The 22,860-nt window shown below is 34.0% G+C and overlaps 1 protein-coding gene across 1 annotated transcript in view; it reads right to left on the bottom strand.

Annotated features, from left to right (window-relative positions):
* Positions 1–10,839: 10,839 nt before the first annotated feature.
* The window catches only part of LOC149085473 (uncharacterized), a 58,203-nt gene continuing 46,182 nt past the window's right edge, over positions 10,840–22,860 (bottom strand). The window contains exons 3-5 of the mRNA XM_089233490.1: positions 22,258–22,400; positions 15,309–15,456; positions 10,840–12,386 (exon numbers count right to left, since the gene is read on the bottom strand). Of these exons, the coding sequence (XP_089089616.1) occupies positions 12,128–12,386; positions 15,309–15,456; positions 22,258–22,400 (550 nt within the window). The 3' untranslated portion in view covers positions 10,840–12,127. The remainder of the gene's footprint in view (positions 12,387–15,308; positions 15,457–22,257; positions 22,401–22,860) is intronic.

Genomic DNA, 22,860 nt, shown 5'->3' with positions numbered 1-22,860 from the left:
CCACTTAGGCTTCTCTATCACCCCCTTTCGTTTGGCAGAATAGGTCAGATTCACCCTCTATTTTTGTCACTTTATAACATTTTTATTCAATTACTTTTTACGGATAGGTCATTTAACTTGAAATACCATATCAGAGCTTGCGACATTATAGTTGACGAGTCGGCAATATTACCACGGCGAAGAAACCTAAGGTGCCGTAATAATTGGTAACTTTACTTGCCTTTGACAATTGTTTTTGCTTTTTTGGTGATATCCCGTATTTTCGTGAAGGAAATACGGTCAGCCTTGGTTCTATATTTATCGAGTTGTGTCAAGAGCGTAGCGTGGGGGAGGACTTGAGGTCTTTCTTTCTTTCTTTCAAACCGAGCACAACTCAAGTCTATCACGATCTGGTCCCCACCCCCAAAATGTGTGAACATGACCGAGAAAAGAGAAAAAGATAGCCAAATCTATTGTTCTATCACTGTGGCCCCCCCCCCGAACGAAATTTCTGGCTGCGGGCCTGTGTTACGTGTATTAATATATTATTCTATTGGAACAACTTTCACGGGCCGGATGGAAGTCCTTGACGGTGCCGCATTTGGCCCGCGGGCCAGAGGTTGTGCACCCCTGGTTTATGTCACTTCGATCTTTAAATTTGATATTTTAGACGAATTTTCTCGATTTATAAAACTAAGCTATTTTTACGCATATAATATTTAGTAATTCTTTGAAACACTAGGTATCTTTATTTTTCATCTGTGACTCTTTCGCAAACATCTTTTTCCGCCAGAGGGTGAAAAAAAGCGCAAATGTTAGAGTGAAATTTAAAGAAAGAAGGAAAGTTATGGCTCAATATTCACAGAGAAATCTTAATATTTGCTCAGCCAAAGAATAAAGACGCATTTGCACACACAATCATTTCTTTGTTTTAAAAATAAAATGGAAGTTTTACAACAAAAAAAATTCACAGACTTGAATCTTTTATTCTTTTTCGTTTATGCTCTCCGTTTCTATAAATGATAACAAGATTTTGCCATTTTTGCCATTGTCATTGCTCCATTGCCTTACTATCAATGGAACATGGGTGAAAGTGAGCTTTATATATCTGATACTTTTTTAAATTTAATGGATAGTTTTTATATGATATCTCTCGTTTTCCTACTCATATTTTCAACACAAAACACATCTCAGTATGTTCTGAATTCTCATTTCTCTGGAGAAAATTCTCCTGAATGTGTCAGGTCTACCATTAACAGCCGCGAGACTCCAAAAAAAAAAGTTTGGGCCCCTTTAGCCCCGATATTATACTGTACAATTAACGTATATTTTGGAGGATTATCTTTCAAAATTCCATATATTATTACAGAATATACAGGACTGCTGAAAAATATTTATACAAAAAATATTAACGCACAATTAAATGTAAATTAACACAAAAATTAATGATAATTTTTCGAATTGATAGAAATTTAGAACTCGTGAAAATAATCAATGAAAGAGTCCAAAATTGATAAGAATTTAGAATTAATTAAAGTAATTATTTCAGCACCCATGTAAATTAGGAATTAATGCACAATTTATGAAAATTCCGAGTAATTGAAAATTGAAAGCAATTATTGAAAAAAATATTTAGAAGGATATAAAGAAATTATTAAGAGGAATTATTGAAAGAAATAATTCCAGAACTGATGAAAATTCAAAATTAATGAAAAAATAATTTAAGAATTGGTGAAAGTCTTCAATAATTTGGGGGCTCTCGCTGTTTGATTCGAGGCTGTGGTTTCCTCTGGTCTAAAACTAGAAGCAAAAATACATTCAGTCACCTGAGGCAAATCATCTATTTTTTGTGATCCCTCTATGATTTTGAAAGAAAAAAGTGTTAATTTGGCAATTTTTTTATTATTTTTTTTCATTTCTTTTACTTCGGGGGCTCGGTGCCACGGCACTTATCACATGCCCCTAAAGGCGGCTCTTGAATATATTATATCAACGGTTCTCAACATTTTTTGACTGGCTTTCTGGTGTATAATTTCTATGGCGGAGCCCTATTTTTATTTATACATCAAAGTTACTGATTTATTTTTAATGTTTAACATATTTATAATTATTTTTTTTCAATCTTCGGTTTTTTGAATATTTTCCTCGAGTGGCCACGGAGCCACTGGGGAGTGCACTCGGAACCCCAACGGCTCCGCGGAGCACCGGTTGAGAACCTCTGTGTTATACGATTGCTATTAGTTCTCAGTCTTTTGTATGTGCAGTCTTCACTGTTTGTATTGCTATTCGTTGCGTCTCGTTAGTTACTGTTAGAAAATAATCCTGTTACGAGCAGCTGAACCGGACACAGCATCTTGTGAATTATTTTCCCTTCGTCACACAGCCAGAGACGCAATTTTGATTGCATTCCGATGGGAAGCCAATTACACAAAGTCCTCGAGTTTAAACTAGCAACTTTAATGGGAATTGAAAGCGATAAGTTTCTTCAAGACTTCAAATAGAATCGGCTCTAAGAGTTTCTCGTGCTCCTTCCGAATCTGCATTCCTAAAACAAAATTGAACTTGCACTTATAATGGGATCGACAACTCTAAATCAAAGAGAAGAAAAAAATTTCGTTGGATTCTTTTATCTTTTTCACTTAAAATCTCGTGATTGATGATTACAGTTTTAACCCTTAAATGCATGATTTTTTTTCGAGCTGATAATTTTTTACATAGTTACTGACGCGTATAGAAATTTTAAAAAATTTACTGCTCATACAGGGCTTACAGGGCATACAGGGACTTACAGAACCTAAAAAATTGCATATAAAATAAATGTATTGAAGTAATATATTACTTTCCAAATATATATACAACTACCTTCTTTATGATTCAAACTATAGTAAGAAAAAAATTCCGATTGCAAACTTCTAGGTAAAAATAATAAATGCAAACACATCATTTTAACAAATTAGTGAAATCACAGCCACACGTGCTCTGCAACAAAGAAAAAATTGTCGGGGTGAGACATTATTAGCAAATTCAAAATATAAAATGGAAAGAATATGACCTCATCTTATATTCAAAAGCAATTCTGAATTTTTATGTTCAAACTGGCTACAGTAATGTACATTTAAAGGACCCTTTGCTCACATGCAAAGCTATGCATTTAAGGGTTAAGTATCTCCTTTTTTGGTTTGTATCACATAATTTTGTTTTGCTGTGACTACGGTCTTAAAAACTTTTAAAATTCTTCTGTATAGCAATCTCCAAATTAAAACTTAAAAATATATATTTTATTAAACTTATGTCATATCGAAGGAGTACAATTGAATGGTATAGACGAAGGTAGATTATATGAAGCCTACGAGTATATATGGAAAGCATTTTGTCAAAGATGAGCTTAATAGATTTTGAAACGATTTATATACTACCATATATAATACCCGGTGCTGCCCGGGGTTTCTCCATATACAAATACAAATACAACGCCACAACAGGCAAAATGCCCAACGAGGTGGCTGAGAAAAAGATGCCCATAACAAATATGGATGTCATATATTTCACACACAAAAATATAGCAACCCAATTAAAAACTAAAATTATAAACAATACACACACATTATAAAATACTATACAATGCCCATAATGTATTTAAAATATGGTTGTCTTATTCTAAGTATGGATAGCTTCTCGATTTACCCCAACATGTTTATCGTATTTCTTTTTAAACGTGTCAATTGTGTTACAATTAACTACCTCCGGGGGTAAGCTATTCCATTTATTAACAACCCTATTAGAGAAAAATTCCCTGCGACACCATAACCTCGCATTCACCCTTACCAATCGATACTGGTGTTCCTTTGTAAAAGCAGTCGATTCGCGGTGTATTAAAAGTTCATGGTCCATCTTATCCATTGATGGACCATGAACTTTTAATGTTAGTTATTATTGGCAGCATTAAAAAAAAGGCAAACCATTGTAAACGAATAAATATGTCTGAGACGCATTGTTAGGGAACCATGGTAGCCAAAGTGTAACTACCGAAAGTCATTGTTGAGACCCGTAAACCATTGTTTCCCGACAGCTTTTTGCCTATTTCGGGCGTTTGCCTAGCTCGAAAAAACTTTAAAAATAGCCTATCTTTTAAGTCGAATCCTATTTGGTACATATACAAAATTTGGCAGTATCGGTCTAAAATTGTAGATTTGTACAGAGAACATACACACACTGACAGAAAATCAATTTTATCTATATATATTGATATTTCAGTTGATATTTTGACGTCATAGAAAAATTTCACAAAAAATAGTATTCCTATAGAGTGAGCTTCAATGATGTCTTTAAAGAAACTTTTATTTTTCTATATGACGAAATTTAACATCATATTTTCCTCTCTAGGAAATCTCAAAAGAAACTTTTATAAACGCATCTTTTAAAAAAACTTTTCTCTATCTTTACAACACAAAGAACGATTTCTATGCTATGAATTGGAATTTTTGAAGTTCCATTATGTTCATCAAAAAATATTTTGCATATCTTGAAAAATTCGTTTCCCTTACTAAAGACGTTTTTAAAGAAGACGAAACCAGAGAGAATCCATTTCAAATATCTCAAACAAAGCTATTCCACCAGCAGGTATTAAAAAACATTTTTTTTTTTTTTTTGGGAAAACTCGGCTTGCGCTAGTAACATTGCAATAATATACGGGGGAATAATTTAGATATATACAGCGAGCCCAGAAAGTCCTTACCCAGATTGTTCTCTCAACTGTTGGTTCTAGACAAAAACTTTTCCAATCGTAAAAATGTTCCATGAACTGAATATTTATATTATGGGTACTTTTATATAAACAAATAAACATTTAAAAAATTGCGAATTATAACTTTTTATATTTTCCCTAGATTCCTATAATCATATATAAAAAGTATGTCTTTGCAACAATATGACGAACGAAACAAGATCTGTCAAAGTTTGGAAAAAACTAAGCCAGATGTCTAATTTCAAAATTTATGATTTTTTTTATGTTTGGTAGCCATTTTTTAAGTGTCCATGAGGGGATAATGTAAAAAAAATTGGAATAATTAAAGTTACCATTTCTCTATTTAATATTACTGCAAAAGGTAATGTTTCTTGTTTGTGATTAATTAGTGAAATTCTCTATTAATTGTTAAATATTTCATATGCCGAAATTCAGAAAATAAAATTAAACAATTACGTGTTTGTAAACAAGTAGTTTATCGAATATCATTGAAAAAAAAAATCGCAAAGCAGTGAGATATCAACCACAATCACTCAATATGTTAACATCAGAGATTTGTTTATAACCAGTATTTTGTTATTTTGTCAAGTTCAATTTTGCTTTCAATTCGTAAATGATCCCACAATCCCTTCTATACTTTAAAATTTCTTGGTTGAGGTTTGTCGTACGGCAATGAAACTTGTTTTATTTGTCATATCACTACAAACAATTTTTTTCTACATATGAATATAGAAATGTAGGAAAAATATAAAGTTAAATTTTATAGTTCTTTTCAAAAATTAGTTGATTTACATGAAATTGTCATAATATGAATATTTACTTCATTCACGATGTTTTTGAAATTGGAAGTATTTTCTACGTCCAGTGGTTGACACTAGAAAGGGCTGGGTAAGGACTTTCTGAGCACGCTGTATAAATAGTGTAGTTGAAGTAAAATATTTTTCTCAGGTACTTTATGTGACTAAAATCCTTATACCAGTATTTCAAGCAAGCATGATTGTTTAACAAAATCATTTTTATTTTTATTGGGTAATTATGTGAGAAAATTTATATAATGAAACAATTTTTTTTTGCTATGGTCTGTCTAGGATCTCGACTACAATAACGCAATCCGAATTTTTTTTGCCATCTGGAATTTGACGTTAAAAACACCAATGTTGACTATGAGTGCTAACGATAACAATCGTTTGGTTTTGCCACCGAGACAAAACTCGAGAATTTTGTTCAGCAGTACAGAGAGTTTTGTTTTGCTTTAGATAAAGTACTACAATTATTTTTCATGTAGAACTTCTATACATCGTTTATATCCATTGGAGCATGTCAAGATATCAGAGAAAAATAAACGGCTTCAGAACGATTGGCAATTTGCCGAGATTTCTTTTCCGCTTACGTGAATTGGCTGGAATCGAATACATATACTAAGAATTTCTAGAAGAACTAAAATTTTAAGCCAGATTACGTTTAGACGTGTTCTTTCGATAAAAGGTTGAAGCTTATTGATTCTCGGACGAAAATTTGTAACGCTTGTATAAGACGCAACAAAGAAAAAAAATTAAAGCTCACGTTATCTCTCCAATGAAATGATTGAAACTGAAACGAGATTATAAGCTATTAATATTTTTTTTTCAGGGTGCATAACAAACGGGGGTATGACATTTTATTGGCGAACCGTTGATCCTAGAAGTACACTTCCAATTAGAAAAAGTTTTCAAATAACGTGTAGTACTTAGATATGTCTTACATGTTAACAAATGTTACTTTTTGCCCAATTTTCCTATGTTCAACAGTCCTGTGCCCCCTTAATCAGAATTAAAAAAAGAAAACCCCCCTCGGGTCTATGTGTGTGATATACTGTATTTGAGAATAAAATTATATGTATAATACATGATAAGCCTTTTATATTGGGTATTTTGGTTATATTTGACATCCATATTTTTTATGGTCATAATTTTTTCAGACACCTCGTTGGGCAATTTGCCTGTTGTGTCCTTTGTATTAAGAGTGATATACGCTTCATAAAATACCACAAATACTACACAGACGAATCTGAAATTTATCTCTCCTATCCTGTGAATGACGCACCCATTGCTTTGTTCTAGATCAACATTAGTTTAGATTACGTAGCCCGTTGGTCCCGAGATCATGCCCTTAATCGATATCAAAGGCGTCAGATTCATTTCGGCCGGTGGCCATTTTCCGTCTGAGTGTACCTTGTATAAGCCATGAAATTTACTGTTGTTGATATGCAAGTTATTTTTGCATATCAAAATTTATGCGTTGCGTGTTGTTATTATCTGATTACATTGAAAAGCTGAAAAAATTATTTCACAGTCGCAAGAAAACTTTTTGGTAAGAAAGTTACAAACGCGTTTTTGTTACGGTGAACACATATTGTGGAAAACGAATACACTAATGGCATGAAAAATTTTAAATGTGAATTATTGCGTTGATTTTTTTTCTTTTAGAGAATGCTTATACAATAAAATAACCAATGAACTTTTTATGTCTAGATTTGGTGAAAAAAATTAATGCGCATTACAAGCATAATACGTTCCTTTTCTTCCCCATATAATTCCTTAATAATTCATTGAAAATTGATATTCTTTATTATTTCATTCATTGTGATATAACATTATTTAAAATTAACGGAGCTTGAATGCAAATAGTTTGAGATCAAATTAATATTTGGGGAAAACAGGTAAGATATCCATACATAAAGCCCACATACAATTTGTCATTAAAAGAAATAAATTCTACACTTAAACTTTTGAAATAAAGATGTAGAAAATTTTTGTATTCTCTCTCTACTTCGAAGTATGTGAAATTTGCTGCGGCAAATTTTCATTAGCGGCGGCAACAAAATATTTGGAAACCTTGGATATAATGATATACAAAACAGTAATCTAATTCATATTGGATCATATCGGTGGCCCAGTTCAAAAAGACAACAACTGAGAAAATTTCATTTTCCAGTTATGCACGCCATGAAAACGGTGGAAAATGGCATTTGGAAATCTACATATTACAAAACAGCAACAACTCCCAGCTTTGCTCATACGCTCTCTACTATAATTAAATCTGACTTGTTCTCCATAGAGTTCCATACAAAGTGAATCTTTAAAATGCAGATATTTCAAAACATAGAATTTTGAGTTGTTGCCTTTTTGAACTGGGCCGTCGATATTAAGGGGAGAAAATAATTTTTTACATTATTTTTGAATCCGAAAGAAAGATAACAAAAGCTTGAGAATGAGTAATAACTTTTTTGAGACACCGTGGACTGACCCGAAATAAATTATAACATTTCAAAGACCAGTACTCTGTATATGTCTGCTATTATTTTTTTCAACTGAAATTGATTCAATAATAATCGGCATAAAAAAATAATAAATCGATTTCCATCTATTATTCAGCAACTAACGAATCAATAAATGCTGAAATTTTATTTCACTCGAACAATTCCGTAACTCTCTTGTTAAAAAGTGAGTACCAAAAGTGAAAAAAATATATCTTTTTCGGGGAAAAACATCGCCAAATAAAATTTTAGTTTAAAAAAAATTAAATGTTAAAAGTTATATACATCATTTCCTAAACAAGAATTCTGAAAATATTCCTACAAGCAAATGAACATCCCATTGCATTGGCTTCGAGCCAGTTTTTTTTAGAGCTCACTTAAAACGAACAACTTGAATGTACGGCGCAACAGCTGTTGCTGTATGTATCTTGTTGAAAATATGTGATCTCAAGTGGAGAACAAATATTTGGTAAATAAGGAAAATGGATTTGCTTGTAATGCAATGAAAAAAATATTCTCTGACTTCTAATGAACTGAGTTTCAGTCGTTGCATGAAATGTTTGTTTTTGATATTAGAAGCACATGTTTTTGAATATAGAATTCTTCAGTAGTTATCGTAAGAAAATTTTCATTTCTTTAAGGGCACGTACTTCTTAGATTCGCAATACATTCACATATCAAAGACCTGAAGAATTTGAATCCTTTTGTAACTTGCCTTAAAGCATTGAAAGCCAAATTGTTCTCATATGATCAATGTGTACAAAACCAGATTTTCTTTGGCATCTTAGCGAAGTTCGCACAGCTGTGTATCTCAGAGAAAATTCCCTAGTATATTTTGTGTTGTCCTGGGGCTTCTTTGCCGTGTCAGTGAACAAGCATTTGGTAACACACCCATGATTATATTCCGAATTTAAAAAAAAAAAGCGTAACCACACCTCGGGCGATAGAAGTGAAACTTCTGGGTTGTGTTAAGTCTAACTAACAACTAACTACTAACCAGTTGGTTTGCGCTGGCTATATAATATTGAATATAAAAACTTTTGATTGAAATTTATCGAGTGAATACAGGTTGAACGGGAGTTTGACGCGCTTGGAAATCTCACGAACTGTGAAATGATTCAAGTCAAAGCATAATTCTGACGTCACTGATTGAGACCAAATTCATTGTGATTGAGGTTTTGAAAGTGTTATGCACCCATAAAATACTCGGCTTGAGCTTAATTTAGAGATTTCGATTTTTTAGTAAATTTGCAGAGTGCTCAGAACCATTTTGCAAAATACCATGGGTACTTGAGCACCCACTGCACTGCGGGGGGCAGTATTGCAGCACTACCTCATGGGTTGTGAATATAAGGAAATTGGATTTATTTACAATACAATGAAAAAATATTCCCCGACCTCGAATGAGCTGAGTTTCAGTCGTTAGATGAAATGTTTGTCTTTGATATTAGAAGCACATGTTTCTGAATATGGAATTCTTCAGAAGTTATCGTACGAATTTTCATTTCTGTGAGGATACGTACTTCTGGAATCGGAATACATTCACATATTATGTGAATGTATTCCTTTGGTCTTTGATAATATCAAAGACCAGAAGAATTTGAATTATTTTGTAACTTGCCTTAAAGCATTGAAAGCCAAATTGTTCTTATATAAGTACGTGTGGCGTTCATCCTAAAAGCAATGTGTACAAAACCAGATTTTCTTCAGAATCTTAACGAAGTTCGCAGCTGTGTTTCTCAGAGAAAATTCCCTAGTATATTTCGTGGTTTCCTCGGGCTTCTTTGCCACGTCAGCGGACAAACATTTGGGATCAAGTGGCTTCTCTTTCGCTGCGCCAAGCTGTCGATTGTGTGTGTGTGTATATGTGTGTTGTATGTCTCTCTTGCATAGGTTCGCATCTTACCCAGAATTTAAAGCAGGCGAAATCCCGAATTGTTTGGTGAGGGACTGTTTGTCTTACTCCTGTGTTCTGTCTTCTAAGTTTCATCGTCTTCCTCTTAAGATGTTCTTGTGAATTCTGTTTATTGCATTTTTACATCATTTTCTCAAATTACCTACAGATCGACAGTGCACAAAGCCAACATTGTGACGTGTTTTCTCAGCTTTCATCTTTCGAGTAACTGTTTTGTTTCGAGTATAGGGCGCCAAAACGACGGGTAATCAGTTGGACTTCAACTGATTGAGATAACATTTTAATAAAAGATACATATATTTATTTATAAATACAAGTGGGTTATGTACTGCACATAACAATCACATTCGTCGTGAAAATATCCCAAACAATAATACGTTTAATGCGATTTTAAACATGGTTGTTCGTATAATTGGTGTATTTCGTATTATATATAGAGGATAGATGTATATTAAAGTTTGTTGAGGACTGACATTTCAGGATTGTTGCTTGGATTGCAATTGACAGCAGGGCTATCTACATATTTTTTTGAGTTTGTGACAGATGAAGCAATTAAGTGTAAGAATTTGCATTCTCAATTCTTTAAAGTTATATCCAGTTCCGTATTTCTTAAAATTTAAACAGAATTTGGAGAACATATTATAAAATATCGCGAAAATTGAAGGTTTATTTTCTGTTATTTTAACTGATTGGAATGACAAGTTTTGTGAATTCAAATGAATGTGAATTATCTTTTTAACACATATACCTATATATCAATATACGTTTCACTCCAAAGTGTACTGTTAAAAAGTTCAAATAGAATTATAGTGAAAAAAATATGAGTTTTCAAGGTTATAAACTAATGAACTGAGAATTACAAATGGAATCCACACATGAAATCTATGAAAGTCAGATCACACAAATAAGCAAATAACATCTTTTAATTAGCCATAAATATTCAAATCAACATGATCAAAAAGCCAGTTTTCCAATAGTTATTCAAAATTAAAATGAGAACATAAAATCCATTTATTGATATTACATTATAATTCTTATTAGTCAAAACCTTATAAGTACATATATTTCATGGAAAATGAAATTTTACGGTTACTACAGTAATATATCAATTAACTCTGTATTCTGCAACTGCAAAGTTTAATATCTATTTTAAAACGTAAATCTACTATTCAAAAATTAAGTTTCATGAAATTATCATACACACTGTAGTTTCGGGCACGTTTTCCCCTCTTGTTTTAAGTATCGTTATTGACGTAAAAACCATTCCGCAGATTTAGTTACTTGGATATATATATAGATAGGATATTGGAACTTGAACTATTATGTCAGAAAATGCTAAACTTCCATACCAAACATTCCCAAAAACAAAAAAGAAACGATATATTATCTTTTAACTCTCCTGGACCAAAACTTTTTCAACTCGCTGCTTAGTTCATTCAGATACATCGGGATGATTTCGAATCATTGGCAAATTATACACAAACTTGTATTCTAGTGAAGTGATTCTCCGAAAGACTTGATCCTGAATCCCTAAGTAGTTTTACAAGTGGGCGTCGCAAAACTTTGTCGAAGATATCGAATCGAGCCGGGGATATTGATATGTACCAATGCAATGCTAGAAAGAACTAGAGAGTTTTTACCCAATTTATATTATTTTGATAAGGTAACCGTAAATATAAGCATATCCACAGGACAAGCTATTATAGTTGCGGAATTCAAAAGTTTGAGACCCCTAACCTGTTGAGCAGCTGGTCAATATATTAATAATCAACAAGCAATGCTCGATAAAATTGGTCCACATTTGAAAAAAAAAGAAGTGGATATCACTTTTTCTTATCAGTAAAATAACGAATTTCGGACATTTGTATTTCTGTGAAATATTACTTCCTTTGAGGTCAGGGCTACTACACTCGCGACTACCAATCCGCTCTTTTTATATGAATTACTGTATTCTGTTTTGGACAAACAATTTTATATCCTGTTTGTAGTAATTTTTTAATATCTTCTATTGAAAATAAAAAGATCATAGCTTTAAAAACAATTTTAAATTTTTCTTCATCACTCAAAATAACTTGTTCTTTAGAATTTGTTTGATAGAAAATTAAAAAAAGAGAAGAACGTAAACTTGGAATTAATATCTGGCTCACTGGCTTCTTGGAAAAATCCCCATCCATAAGCCTCTATGATTGTGTTATCATCGTTGTCTAATTAATAGCAAATACAACATGGAAAGAACGAAAATCATCGTAAAAGATAGTCTGTCATCTAAAGTCCTCGAAGAAGCATTTTTGTCGAAATCACAAGCATTCGAGCCGTGAGTATACTGGGCACAATGTTCGTTAATTAAAGACCCGGACATCCGATCCATATGACTTTGGAAGAACTGGCTGGCATGAACTCCGCAATCACGTGACAAATGCTCTTGCTGACACTGGACAAACTCCGTAAAGACACTGCAAATTGACACAAAAAAATCAACCTAAATACGAAACGTAAAAGCAGAATAATAGTAAAAGAAATTCAGTGGTACTTCCCATAGTGAACACTCCCCGTTAGTGGACGCTTTTTGAATTACGTCGACACAAGGCCAATGTATTTTGCTATCTATTAATGGACACTCCTCGTTAGCGGACAAAATCTTCGATCTTAAGGCTGTCCGTTATCGAGCAGTTCTACTGTACCACAGCTAAAGTCAAACTGGGTCATAACGATATCGAAGATCCCACGAACGTTTTTGATTATATCTGACGAGGTGTCGTTACAACCAAGATTGACGTTTTGCAGACCTTTTAAAATAGTAAAAAATACAGTCACATACAATCAAATACTATATATGAAGGTGAAATATCATTACGATTAGAGTGACGATATTTTACCGATTGAAATGCAGGAAATTTGGATCATAAACACGGGACATCGCTAATTCTTGCCTAAACTGTTGCCAATTTTCAGCTAAATCGTAAATTATTACTTATAAACGGGACAAAGTGCTACAGCAAACCTACAGTGTTGTAGTATATTCACCCGAAAAAAGGTTGCAACAGGGCTATAATTTCTAAATTATGCAAATCTCTAATTTTAGTAATGATTATAAATAAAGGAAGGGAAAAATTTCACAAAAAAATACGGTAATGTTTTGTTTACGAGTCTCATGTATTCTTAAATATTCATCATTAGGTATCAATAAAATAACAGATGAACATTCCGTGAATGTGATCAGTAAAGCCCGGAAGTTTAGGCACAAAAAATCCTCGAAATAAGCAGGCAAAAAGGCACTAAAAATGTCTGAAATAGGCACTAAAAAATTGCATTTATAATTTATGGAAGAAAAAACACTAAAACTGAGGTATTGAGGGCCAAAAAAACTAGCTGAAAAATTGGTTGCATTTAATTCCTCTACTGCTTTAATTATGGTTTACAGTAACTGCATTATTATCCAAGTTAAACTGATTTCAAAATAAAATGTTAGTAGACCGTCAGGATTAGGTTGATTGCAAGGCCGCCATTACAAGACGCGCGGAGCCAGTAGAGAAAATTATCTGTGGGGGCTCCTTGAATTTGCGAATAATTTAAGTTTATTTGTTGTATTATTTGGAATAATCATTATCATTTCTATAGTTGAAATATATATAGCTACCTTAAAAAAATTTAACTTTTTTTATATTACCACATATGCGATACTACTTGAAATGCGGGGCGCTGTGTGGAAGAATCTGTCGCACACCCCTGATGACAACTCTGGTCAATTTAATCGAATACTAAATATGTACGCAAAATAAATAGCCGTGGTTGTTTGCAGTGCATTTATGGTGTAAAAAACAAAATCAGAACAACATAGGCCCCAGAGCTCTGTTTGCTCCTACCCCGCTTGTGTGAGCCATGTCAACTGATGACCTCTTGGGACAGTCATCAGTCAGCTATATATATACAATGCAGTCCAATGCCTGAGCAAGAAAAATGTTATGTAAAGCATGTGGAAAAACAAATTCCTAATTTTCCCTCAGCTTTTCTAACATGGACTGCGTTCTTCCGAAACAAAATCATTCACGTCTAACACCATCCGGTCAAGGTAAAGTTAATTAATTCATAGCAACACCGATCTTTCAGATCACTTATTCGCGTTTAAATGGGGTTGAAGGTGTGGAGGAGGCTTTCTGTTGATAATTAGTACTGAGAGAGTTGGAAAATTTTAAAAAAAGCAATTCTTTGGTTCTGAATGCTAAAAATATCCAAGTTTAGAGTTTCATGGCCTCTGAAAAAATGTGTCGTATCATTCGAGGTCGAAGCGTTTTCATTGGCATTATAAACAAGACTCATTAACATTGTTCTCTGCGGAAATCAGCTGCGACTACCAATTATTGACTTTATAGCACAGGTGTCATTAAAACTGAGGTCGTTATATCCGAGTCTTACTGTAACTATTTAATAAGTTGTGGTAGTACTTTTACATTTTCTAATTATACAAGCTTTAATAAACCCTTTGCACAGCAGATATCTCCGCAACCATTGACTAAAAAAATACTTTCAATTAAAAAAAGTTTTTCAAATGACTTGCAGTTAAAGCTCAACATTTTTTTGAGGGAAAGTATACATAAGAAAGGGATAGTATATTCATAAATAAGTGTATTAAAATATATTAACTTTTTATACAGTCCCCCCCCCCTCGTGTGCTAGAAGTTCCAATTATTAAAATTTAGATCCCGCTCTGAAAAGTATTTGCCAAAAAAATTCATATTTTCAAATTATCACACACAATTTATGAAATATTTAAAATCACTATGTTTTGGCAACTTGTCACTGAGTTGGTAAGATTTCATTGGCTCCAAAGTTGGCATTTTTATGGACCGTACACGGATAGAATGAACTCAACCATTTTTTATACACAATAAATAGAAATTACATTTTTGACAATTGTTTTAACAATTAAAACATTTTACAACTTCAAATTTGATTAACGTTTCGCAATTTGTGAACCATACCCTCAGTGATTGGTGACTAATGCTGAAAATTTCAAAGTCAAATATCTTCGTTAATATTGCATTTGAGAACATGAAATTTTTTTGTATATGAATTCTCACAGAACTACGTTTCACAAATTGAAAATTTTAGCACACAGAGTCTACATAAAATGTTAATTTTACTATTTTTTTATGCATACGACCCCTTGAAAAATTTAAAGCATTTTGAGTAACCGCATGTCATTTGAAAACTTTTTGTAATTAAAAGTATGTTTTCAGAATTAAGAAAAGTTAACGTTTGCAGAGATAACCGCTGCGCAAAAATTTTTTATAGCTTGTATTATTTTACACATACTATTCGTAAAATATTTCAAAGTTATGTAAATTTATTATGACTTTAAGGTGAATCATCCTTACCAACAATGAATTTTGAGTTGCTCGTTGATACTGGCTTGATCATCAGCAGCGTCTTCTACGTGACTTGTTGTGAGCCTTCTATATTGTGACGCGCATTTACGCTCGTCCGTAGACACGTTTTTGAAGCAAGGAGCATACCTTAAATAATCTGAAAATATTTAAAATATGAGTATTCAAAAAACACGAGTAAATTAGTATTCATCTAATTTTTAGTTCAGCAGAATAAAAATTATTTTTTAGTTTAATTTATGTAGGCGTGCGAAATTTTTATGTAAGGAATGTGGTGAATAAATCTTAAAATTCTCTCATTCAGCTACAAAATTTCATATTGTAATTAAATCATGATTTTTCTCTTCCTATAGAAAGGTTACAATTTTTTTTCAGCTCAAGCTATTAAGTAACCGAATTCTTTTTGTATCGCAAATAAATTATTAGCTTACAGTATAAATAATTAGTGTAAAATAGTAAAAAATAATTTATCTAAATTAAGAAATCCGAAACTGAAATAATTACATTAAAATTAAGATTCTTTCTTAAAAAAAAATTCTATAAATAATTGTTATTTGCAAATTTTTCGATAGAAATTTTGCGTTCCTTTAAAATTCAAAATATAAATGATTAAGAATATAAATAAAATTAAGAAAATATTAATTAGATACATATATAAAAAAATTAGGAATATAAAAAATCAGATCAAAATTAATTTTTAACAATTTTCTTTGTATTATCGAGAAATTTTAGAATAGTAAAACTCCTAACATAATTTTTTTCATGAAACGTTTCAAATTCGCTTTAACGAAATAAGATAGAGATAGCATAATTTTTTTAAAAACTTGGAAAGGAACTGTGACATGTACAATTTTTTTTGGTTCCTTTCTAGCCCATTAGAATAATTCCGTCGAATATAAAACATTGAGAACATGTGCGACAATCCCACCACTAAACATAATTATTGTCATTCTTTCAAAATACTTTTAAGATCGGTTGCTGCAGTAGTTAGGTATTGGTAAAATGGAAGAAATTTCCCCAAGCAGTAGAAGAATTGTTCTTTTAACGGCTCTTTCTTTCTTTTACCTCGGTCTTTTTCTTTTCTAATTTGCGTATTTCATTTAAGAGATAAAAAGAAACTTAAATTCTTAAAAAGGAAGAAAATAGAAGTAAGAAAAAAAAACTTCCCATGCTACTGAAGGTGCCCGCATTATTGTGCTTTTCATTTTCGTAGTGTTTGAACTTTTCCTTTTTTCATCCGAGTGAAAAGCCGCCTGCAATAAAGATGGAATTCCCGAAGGGCAGAGGCTTCTTTTTATCCTTCTTTCTTATACCTGACAGCTTTTTCTAGCTGCTTCCTTGAACCCCCCCCCCTTTTTACCCTCCCCCTCCTCCCCCGGAAAAATAAGAATGCCTTACTCAACAAAGGAAATTTGAAACTTCAAGGGAAAACGCCTTTAAAAGACGTCCTGGACAGATAAGCTTGCTCCAACCGACAGATAATGTGGATTTTTTGATGTTCGGGAAACAACCCACAGCTGAGATAAGGTTCATCAATAATGCATTATACTGTAAATGAAAGATAAAACTCACCGATAAAATATTTCAAAGAAGAAAAGAAAGCGCTCATTTCCAGTTAGCGCCGAGAAATAGAAAAGATCCGTAGATAAAATTTTTGCATTTGATTCCTTTCAGAATCTGCGCACGGTTTCCCTTCGTGTTATGACTGTAATATTCAGCGCGATCTTTTCTCCTAGGATCTAGACATAAATGATTTAGCATTAGTTTCTTGTTCTGGAATGGTTTTAGATGTTGTTTACTCAAGATGCCCAGAAGATCAACCGCCCCCTCCTTTCCGACGCATAATGTTTTTATCACAACACGTTGAAGATGATCCATTGCTACAAAAGACAAAGCTGGTATTGCTTTCCGCGCAATTTATCTGTTTTTCATTGCTCTTACGGAAATGTATATATGTATAAGATGGGCAATCCATTCCATGGGACTATAGTACAATCTAGTATTTTTATTTCTTATATTCGTAAAGCACATCAATTGATAACGTATATAATATTGTACGTTATATTATTTTTTGCCATTGTATTGCATGGAACGCATAAATAAATAAATCAAAAACAAATAAATAAATCGATGGAATTTCCATGAACTTTTTCGCTGTGGGAATGTACCGTTATCCTAACAAGTTGGAATTTGAAAATGGTTCAAACGAATCGGAGAAATTCCACGTCTAAAATTATTCTGGAATTTTTTTTTCTTAAACCAGACTTCTTTTAACCCTTAACCTGCTCTCGTAGCTTTTGGATGATGAACTTAATGGCCTGCTCAATCATCCTCTGATGATTTCAGTTTTTTTTCAGATGAAGTTCTTAACGTACGAATGTACAGGGTGTAATTAAACTGATGGTCAAAACTGTAAGGTGTGACAGAACTCACCAAAGCAAACAACTTTTACCATGAATGTGGGGTCGGAAAGCAAGCGGCGAACCGCAAGAGGGCATTGTCTCTGTATAAAACGCCACCTTTATTTATTTATTGATGCAACATTGTTTACCTTTTCAAAGGCCTATACAAGAGGACGAGGTAGATTTGCACACATAGATATTTAGTAACATTTAACAAGAAATCAGAGATCGTTAGAGAGTTAACAATAGTGGGGGAGTTTGTTCAATTCAACAACTTCCAGCACAACTCAATCGGTAGTAAATTGCCTAGGGCGATAGACCGAAGTCGTGCGGAATGTGTTTGAATGAATGAATGAATGAATAAATAAATGTTTCATTCAAATATGGTATTAGGAAAGAAACTGTATTCAAAACAGTCTGTAGAGGCAAAAATAGGTTCTAATTTTTTGGTTTGGTCAATTCTATTGGAAATATAGGAAGACTTAGAATACCGGACGTATCGAAATTTAGATGACCATAAGTAATCTTATAAACCATGGATAAGCGAGAGATAACGTCGGTGAGTAGCGAGTGAATGGAGATTATGTTCGGGTTTAAGATCGGAAAAGGAACTAAAAAAGGACCGGCAGTCGTGAATAAAGCGGGCGGATTTATTTAGCAGGACCCGTCAATTCGGCTGCTATCGGTCGCCGATGTGACGCCTGCATTGGAACTGGTGGTCGCTCATTTGAGAATTTGCTGTAAACTTTCCGATAATAAAGATTTTTCACCCCTTATTGTTTGTCTTCACTGCGTGTGTGTTCTCCATTTTCACCACGCAGGTACAACAAAAAAAACGGTTTTTTTTTTTTTTTTTTTTTTTTTTGCGCTCACTCAAGGTCTATTCACATGCATCCGTGACGGCTCGTCGCAGCCACGAGACTCCCGCCTCGACTCAGTTGAAAAAAATATTCTTGTTGCCTCTGTGTGTGTGTGTGTGCGCGCGCTCCTATACTCATTTGCTTACTAACTTGCTCATTCACTACTTCTGTGCTCACTTGCTCACCAACTTGCTCATTCACTCATTCCTATGCCTACTTGCTCAGTAACGTGCTCATTCACTACTTCTGGGCTCACTTGCTCACCAACTTGCTCATTCACTCATTCCTATGCCCACTTGCTCAGTAACTTGCTCATTCACTTATTCCTATGCCCACTTGCTCAGTAACTTGCTCATTCGCTCATTCCTATTCCCACTTGCTCAGTAACGTGCTCATTCACTACTTCTGGGCTCACTTGCTCACCAACTTGCTCATTCACTCATTCCTATGCCCACTTGCTCAGTAACTTGCTCATTCACTCATTCCTATGCTCACTTGCTCAATAACGTGCTCATTCACTACTTCTGGGCTCACTTGCTCATTCACTCATTCCTACGCTCACCTGCTCACTAACTTACTCATTCAATTCTTCTGTGCTAACTTGCACACTTCTTTGCTCAATCGCCACTCCTATGCTCACTAACTTGCTAATTCACTACTTCTGTGCTTACTTGCTCACTGATTTTCTCATTCAAGTAATTTTCTCAATCAATGAGTAACTGAACACACAGGATTGAGTGAATGCGAAAATTAGTGAGTGAGTGAGCATGAGAACGAGGGAATGAGAAATTTAGTGACGAAGTGACCATAGGAGAGATGCAGTGAGCATGAGGTTAGCATATGAGCAAACCAATGAGAAAATGACCATAGGAAAGATCAAGTGAGTATGAGAGTGAGCGAAGAGCAAGTGGGCACAGAAGTAGTAAATGAGCAAGTTAGTGAGCAAGTGAGCACAGAAGTAGTAAATGAGCAAGTTAGTGAGCGAGTGAGCATGGCAATGAGTGGGTGAGCAAATCAGGGAGGAAGAAAAGCATGGGAGTGGTGATTGAGCAAATCAGGGAGGAAGGAAAGCATGGGAGTGGTGATTGAGCAAATATGTGAGCATAGGCATGAGTGAATGTTCAAATCAGTGAGCATAGGCATGAGTGAATGTTCAAATCAGTGAGCAAGTGAGCATAGGCATGAGTGAATGTTCAAATCAGTGAGCATAGGCATGAGTGAATGTTCAAATCAGTGAGCAAGTGAGCATAGGCATGAGTGAATGTTCAAATCAGTGAGCAAGTGAGCATAGGCATGAGTGAATGTTCAAATCAGTGAGCAAGTGAGCATAGGCATGAGTGAATGTTCAAATCAGTGAGCAAGTGAGCATAGGCATGAGTGAATGTTCAAATCAGTGAGCAAGTGAGCATAGGCATGAGTGAATGTTCAAATCAGTGAGCAAGGGAGCATAGGAGTGCCGTTTGAGCAAATTTAATGAGGAGGTGAGCATAAGAGTGAGCGAATCAGCAAATCAGTGCGCAGGGGAGCATAGGACTGAGCGATTGAGTAAATCGGTTATCAAATTAGTACTCATTGACTTGCTCATGATCCCACCCACTAGTCATTGAATTGTTAGTTGATAAATTGCATAGCGGTGACTGGATCCTGACCGACACTGAACTGATGGGTGTGAATAGTCCACACAGTAACGTGTCGGATACATCGGCGTCTGAACTAACACGGTACGTCGACTGCAAATACAATACAAATACAAATACAACGCCACAACAGGCAAACCGCCCAACGAGGTGGCTGACTTAAGAACACTGATATGTGTGAAGATACCTTAAAGCCGGGTTTTCCTAGGAGCAGGTCATGTGCAGCGTGAAAACGCTGATTGGTTAAAAAAAAACGTGAATTTCAGGTTTTTAACCAATCAGCGATTTCACGCTGAGCGCACCGTAGAAAACTTTTTCGTAGGAAAACCCGGCTTATATATAAAGGTCGAAACACACTATACACACGAGATTTCACGTCATGACAGAGACGTTGTGAATTCTGATTCGTGGAAATTCACAATGTCTTTGACGTGACGTGATTATCACGTCATGTCAGTGTAGTGTGTTTCGGCCTTTAGAGACAAGCATATCACCGACCATTCGCGCAGCCAAAGTGTAAGATCCTTTTTAAAAACTAGAAAATAAACCAGAGTTTAAGGTGTAACTTTCCGTAAACTTTTATGGACCATCGATTTTCCCGATCCACAATTCTTAAGCAAATCATTGTAGTGAGTGAAATAGCGATTCTAAATTTGTTTATAGATGTATGGTGTATACAGGGTGAAAACCACAATTTCAGTTCAAATAACTCTTGAACCATCGATTATAATAAAAAACGTGATCCTCACGTATTCCCAAGGGATCAGCATGATCCGTCCAGGGAATTTGTTAGTGTTAGTAAACATCCATGCCCGAACCGGAATTCGAACCCAGACCTGCACAGTGAAAAGCTAGTTCCCTGACCACTCGACTGCCAGGCGGCCGAAACCGGGCGTTATTATAGAAACATAATTTCAATTAAAAATGCTTACAAATAACATATCCATTTTAGATATGTCATTTATTTTACTAGAGGTCATAGATGTGTACCTAGACCAATAGAGATATTTGATTTTTTAATAAATACAGAACTTAATTCTTTATGTTGTCCCTCTGTGTACTAACTTCAAATAAAAAAATTCTTGCCTTGTTTCTTCTGAGTCCAACAAAAAAAAAAATTCAATATTTCTAAGTGCAATATTAACTGAGGTATTTTTTTGAATTTAAAAATGCTGAAAATGAGGAAAAGAACAGCTTATAATCCCAGAAAATCTCTGGTGTACGCTTCATACGCTGTTCTTTCGCTCATTTTCAGTTATTTTAAGATTTAAATATCAGAGTTAATACAGCGCTGAAAAACATGTAACTTTTTTTGTTGGGCTCGGCAGAGACAGCGCAACAACTTTCTAAGTGGAAGTTAAAGGGAAGAGAAACGTATAAAAATATGAATTTTGTATCTTGGTACATATGTGGCTTTTAGTAAAATGAATGCCATATCTAAATTAGGCATGTTATTCAGATACTTTTTCGAATTAAAAGTATTTTTCTATAACCAACGGTTCATGAGTTATTTGAGCTGAAACGGACTTTAGTTTTCACCCTGTATATCTCTCGCCGACGTACTGCATAACATATCGATTGATCTTTTGATCATTTTTGTCGCATCACGGTCATTTTCTGCACACGAGAGCTAATTAGACCAGGACCTACAATTTATTGCCGATTCCGAAGGGCAGTTTCTTTTCTTTACTCACTGAAAGGTTGATGCGTTAACCCCTCGATGTGGGACTCCCTGCGGTAGAAATGTTTTTCTATGGTCATGTCACCGTTTCTGTTATACCCTTGTGACTGGAAAGTTTCTGACAAGCACATTAATATATCGTATTCTTGTAACACTGTAACCAACAAAAAAGGCAAATGTGAATAAGAAACTGTCTGGCATATCGCATCTTAAATTTTTCTTTGAAAATAAGATGGCAATAGATGTCCAATGTCAAGTCATTTATTCAACATTCCATGCATATAAAGGAAAAAAATATGAGAAGAAAATATATAAATAATTGTATAAAAACACATTTATTCTATAAGCATGAATATTTACCTTCTTGAAGCTTTCCGGGAACGCATAAATCATCAATAACAATTCTCGATTCTGACACAACGGAATTAAACACACGCTTCTGCACAGCAGTAAAGCATCTAAAACTGTGATCATGTATACATTTAACACCTTGTTGCAGTTTTCTGAAATAACACAATGCGGTGTTTATATAAATAACGGCCCTCTATAAAATACAATCCTAAGTAATATATTGACCCTCTAAGACCGGATCATTTTACCCATTCGTAGTGGATATTAATTCAAATTAACAATTATTTTAAAGAAAAAATGTAATCATCGACGTACGGTAAGAATTTACATCAATCATTACACTGGAAGCGACAAAAATATATTTTTTTAAATAAACAAATTATACCCTACATATATATACATATAATTTTTCAACTTCCTACAATTTTTTTTTCTATAAGCCCTGATAAATATTAATCTTCCCACTTTGATTGAAAATCCCCTTTTAAATCATCTAATTGGATGGCTGACTTAATTATTTCCCAGTACGATTATTAAATGCTGAAAAATATGGCTATAGTTACAAAATCCATGTTCGAAATTTATAAAGACGCCAACTTGAAAAGAGAGAAG

This window comes from Pholcus phalangioides, unplaced genomic scaffold (genome assembly GCF_987345545.1).
Source record: "Pholcus phalangioides strain wild (caught in Gottingen) unplaced genomic scaffold, Ppha-v1.0 ptg000007l_1, whole genome shotgun sequence".
Classification (NCBI taxonomy): Eukaryota; Metazoa; Arthropoda; class Arachnida; order Araneae; family Pholcidae; genus Pholcus; species Pholcus phalangioides.
This window is presented reverse-complemented; position numbering and strand designations above follow the sequence as displayed.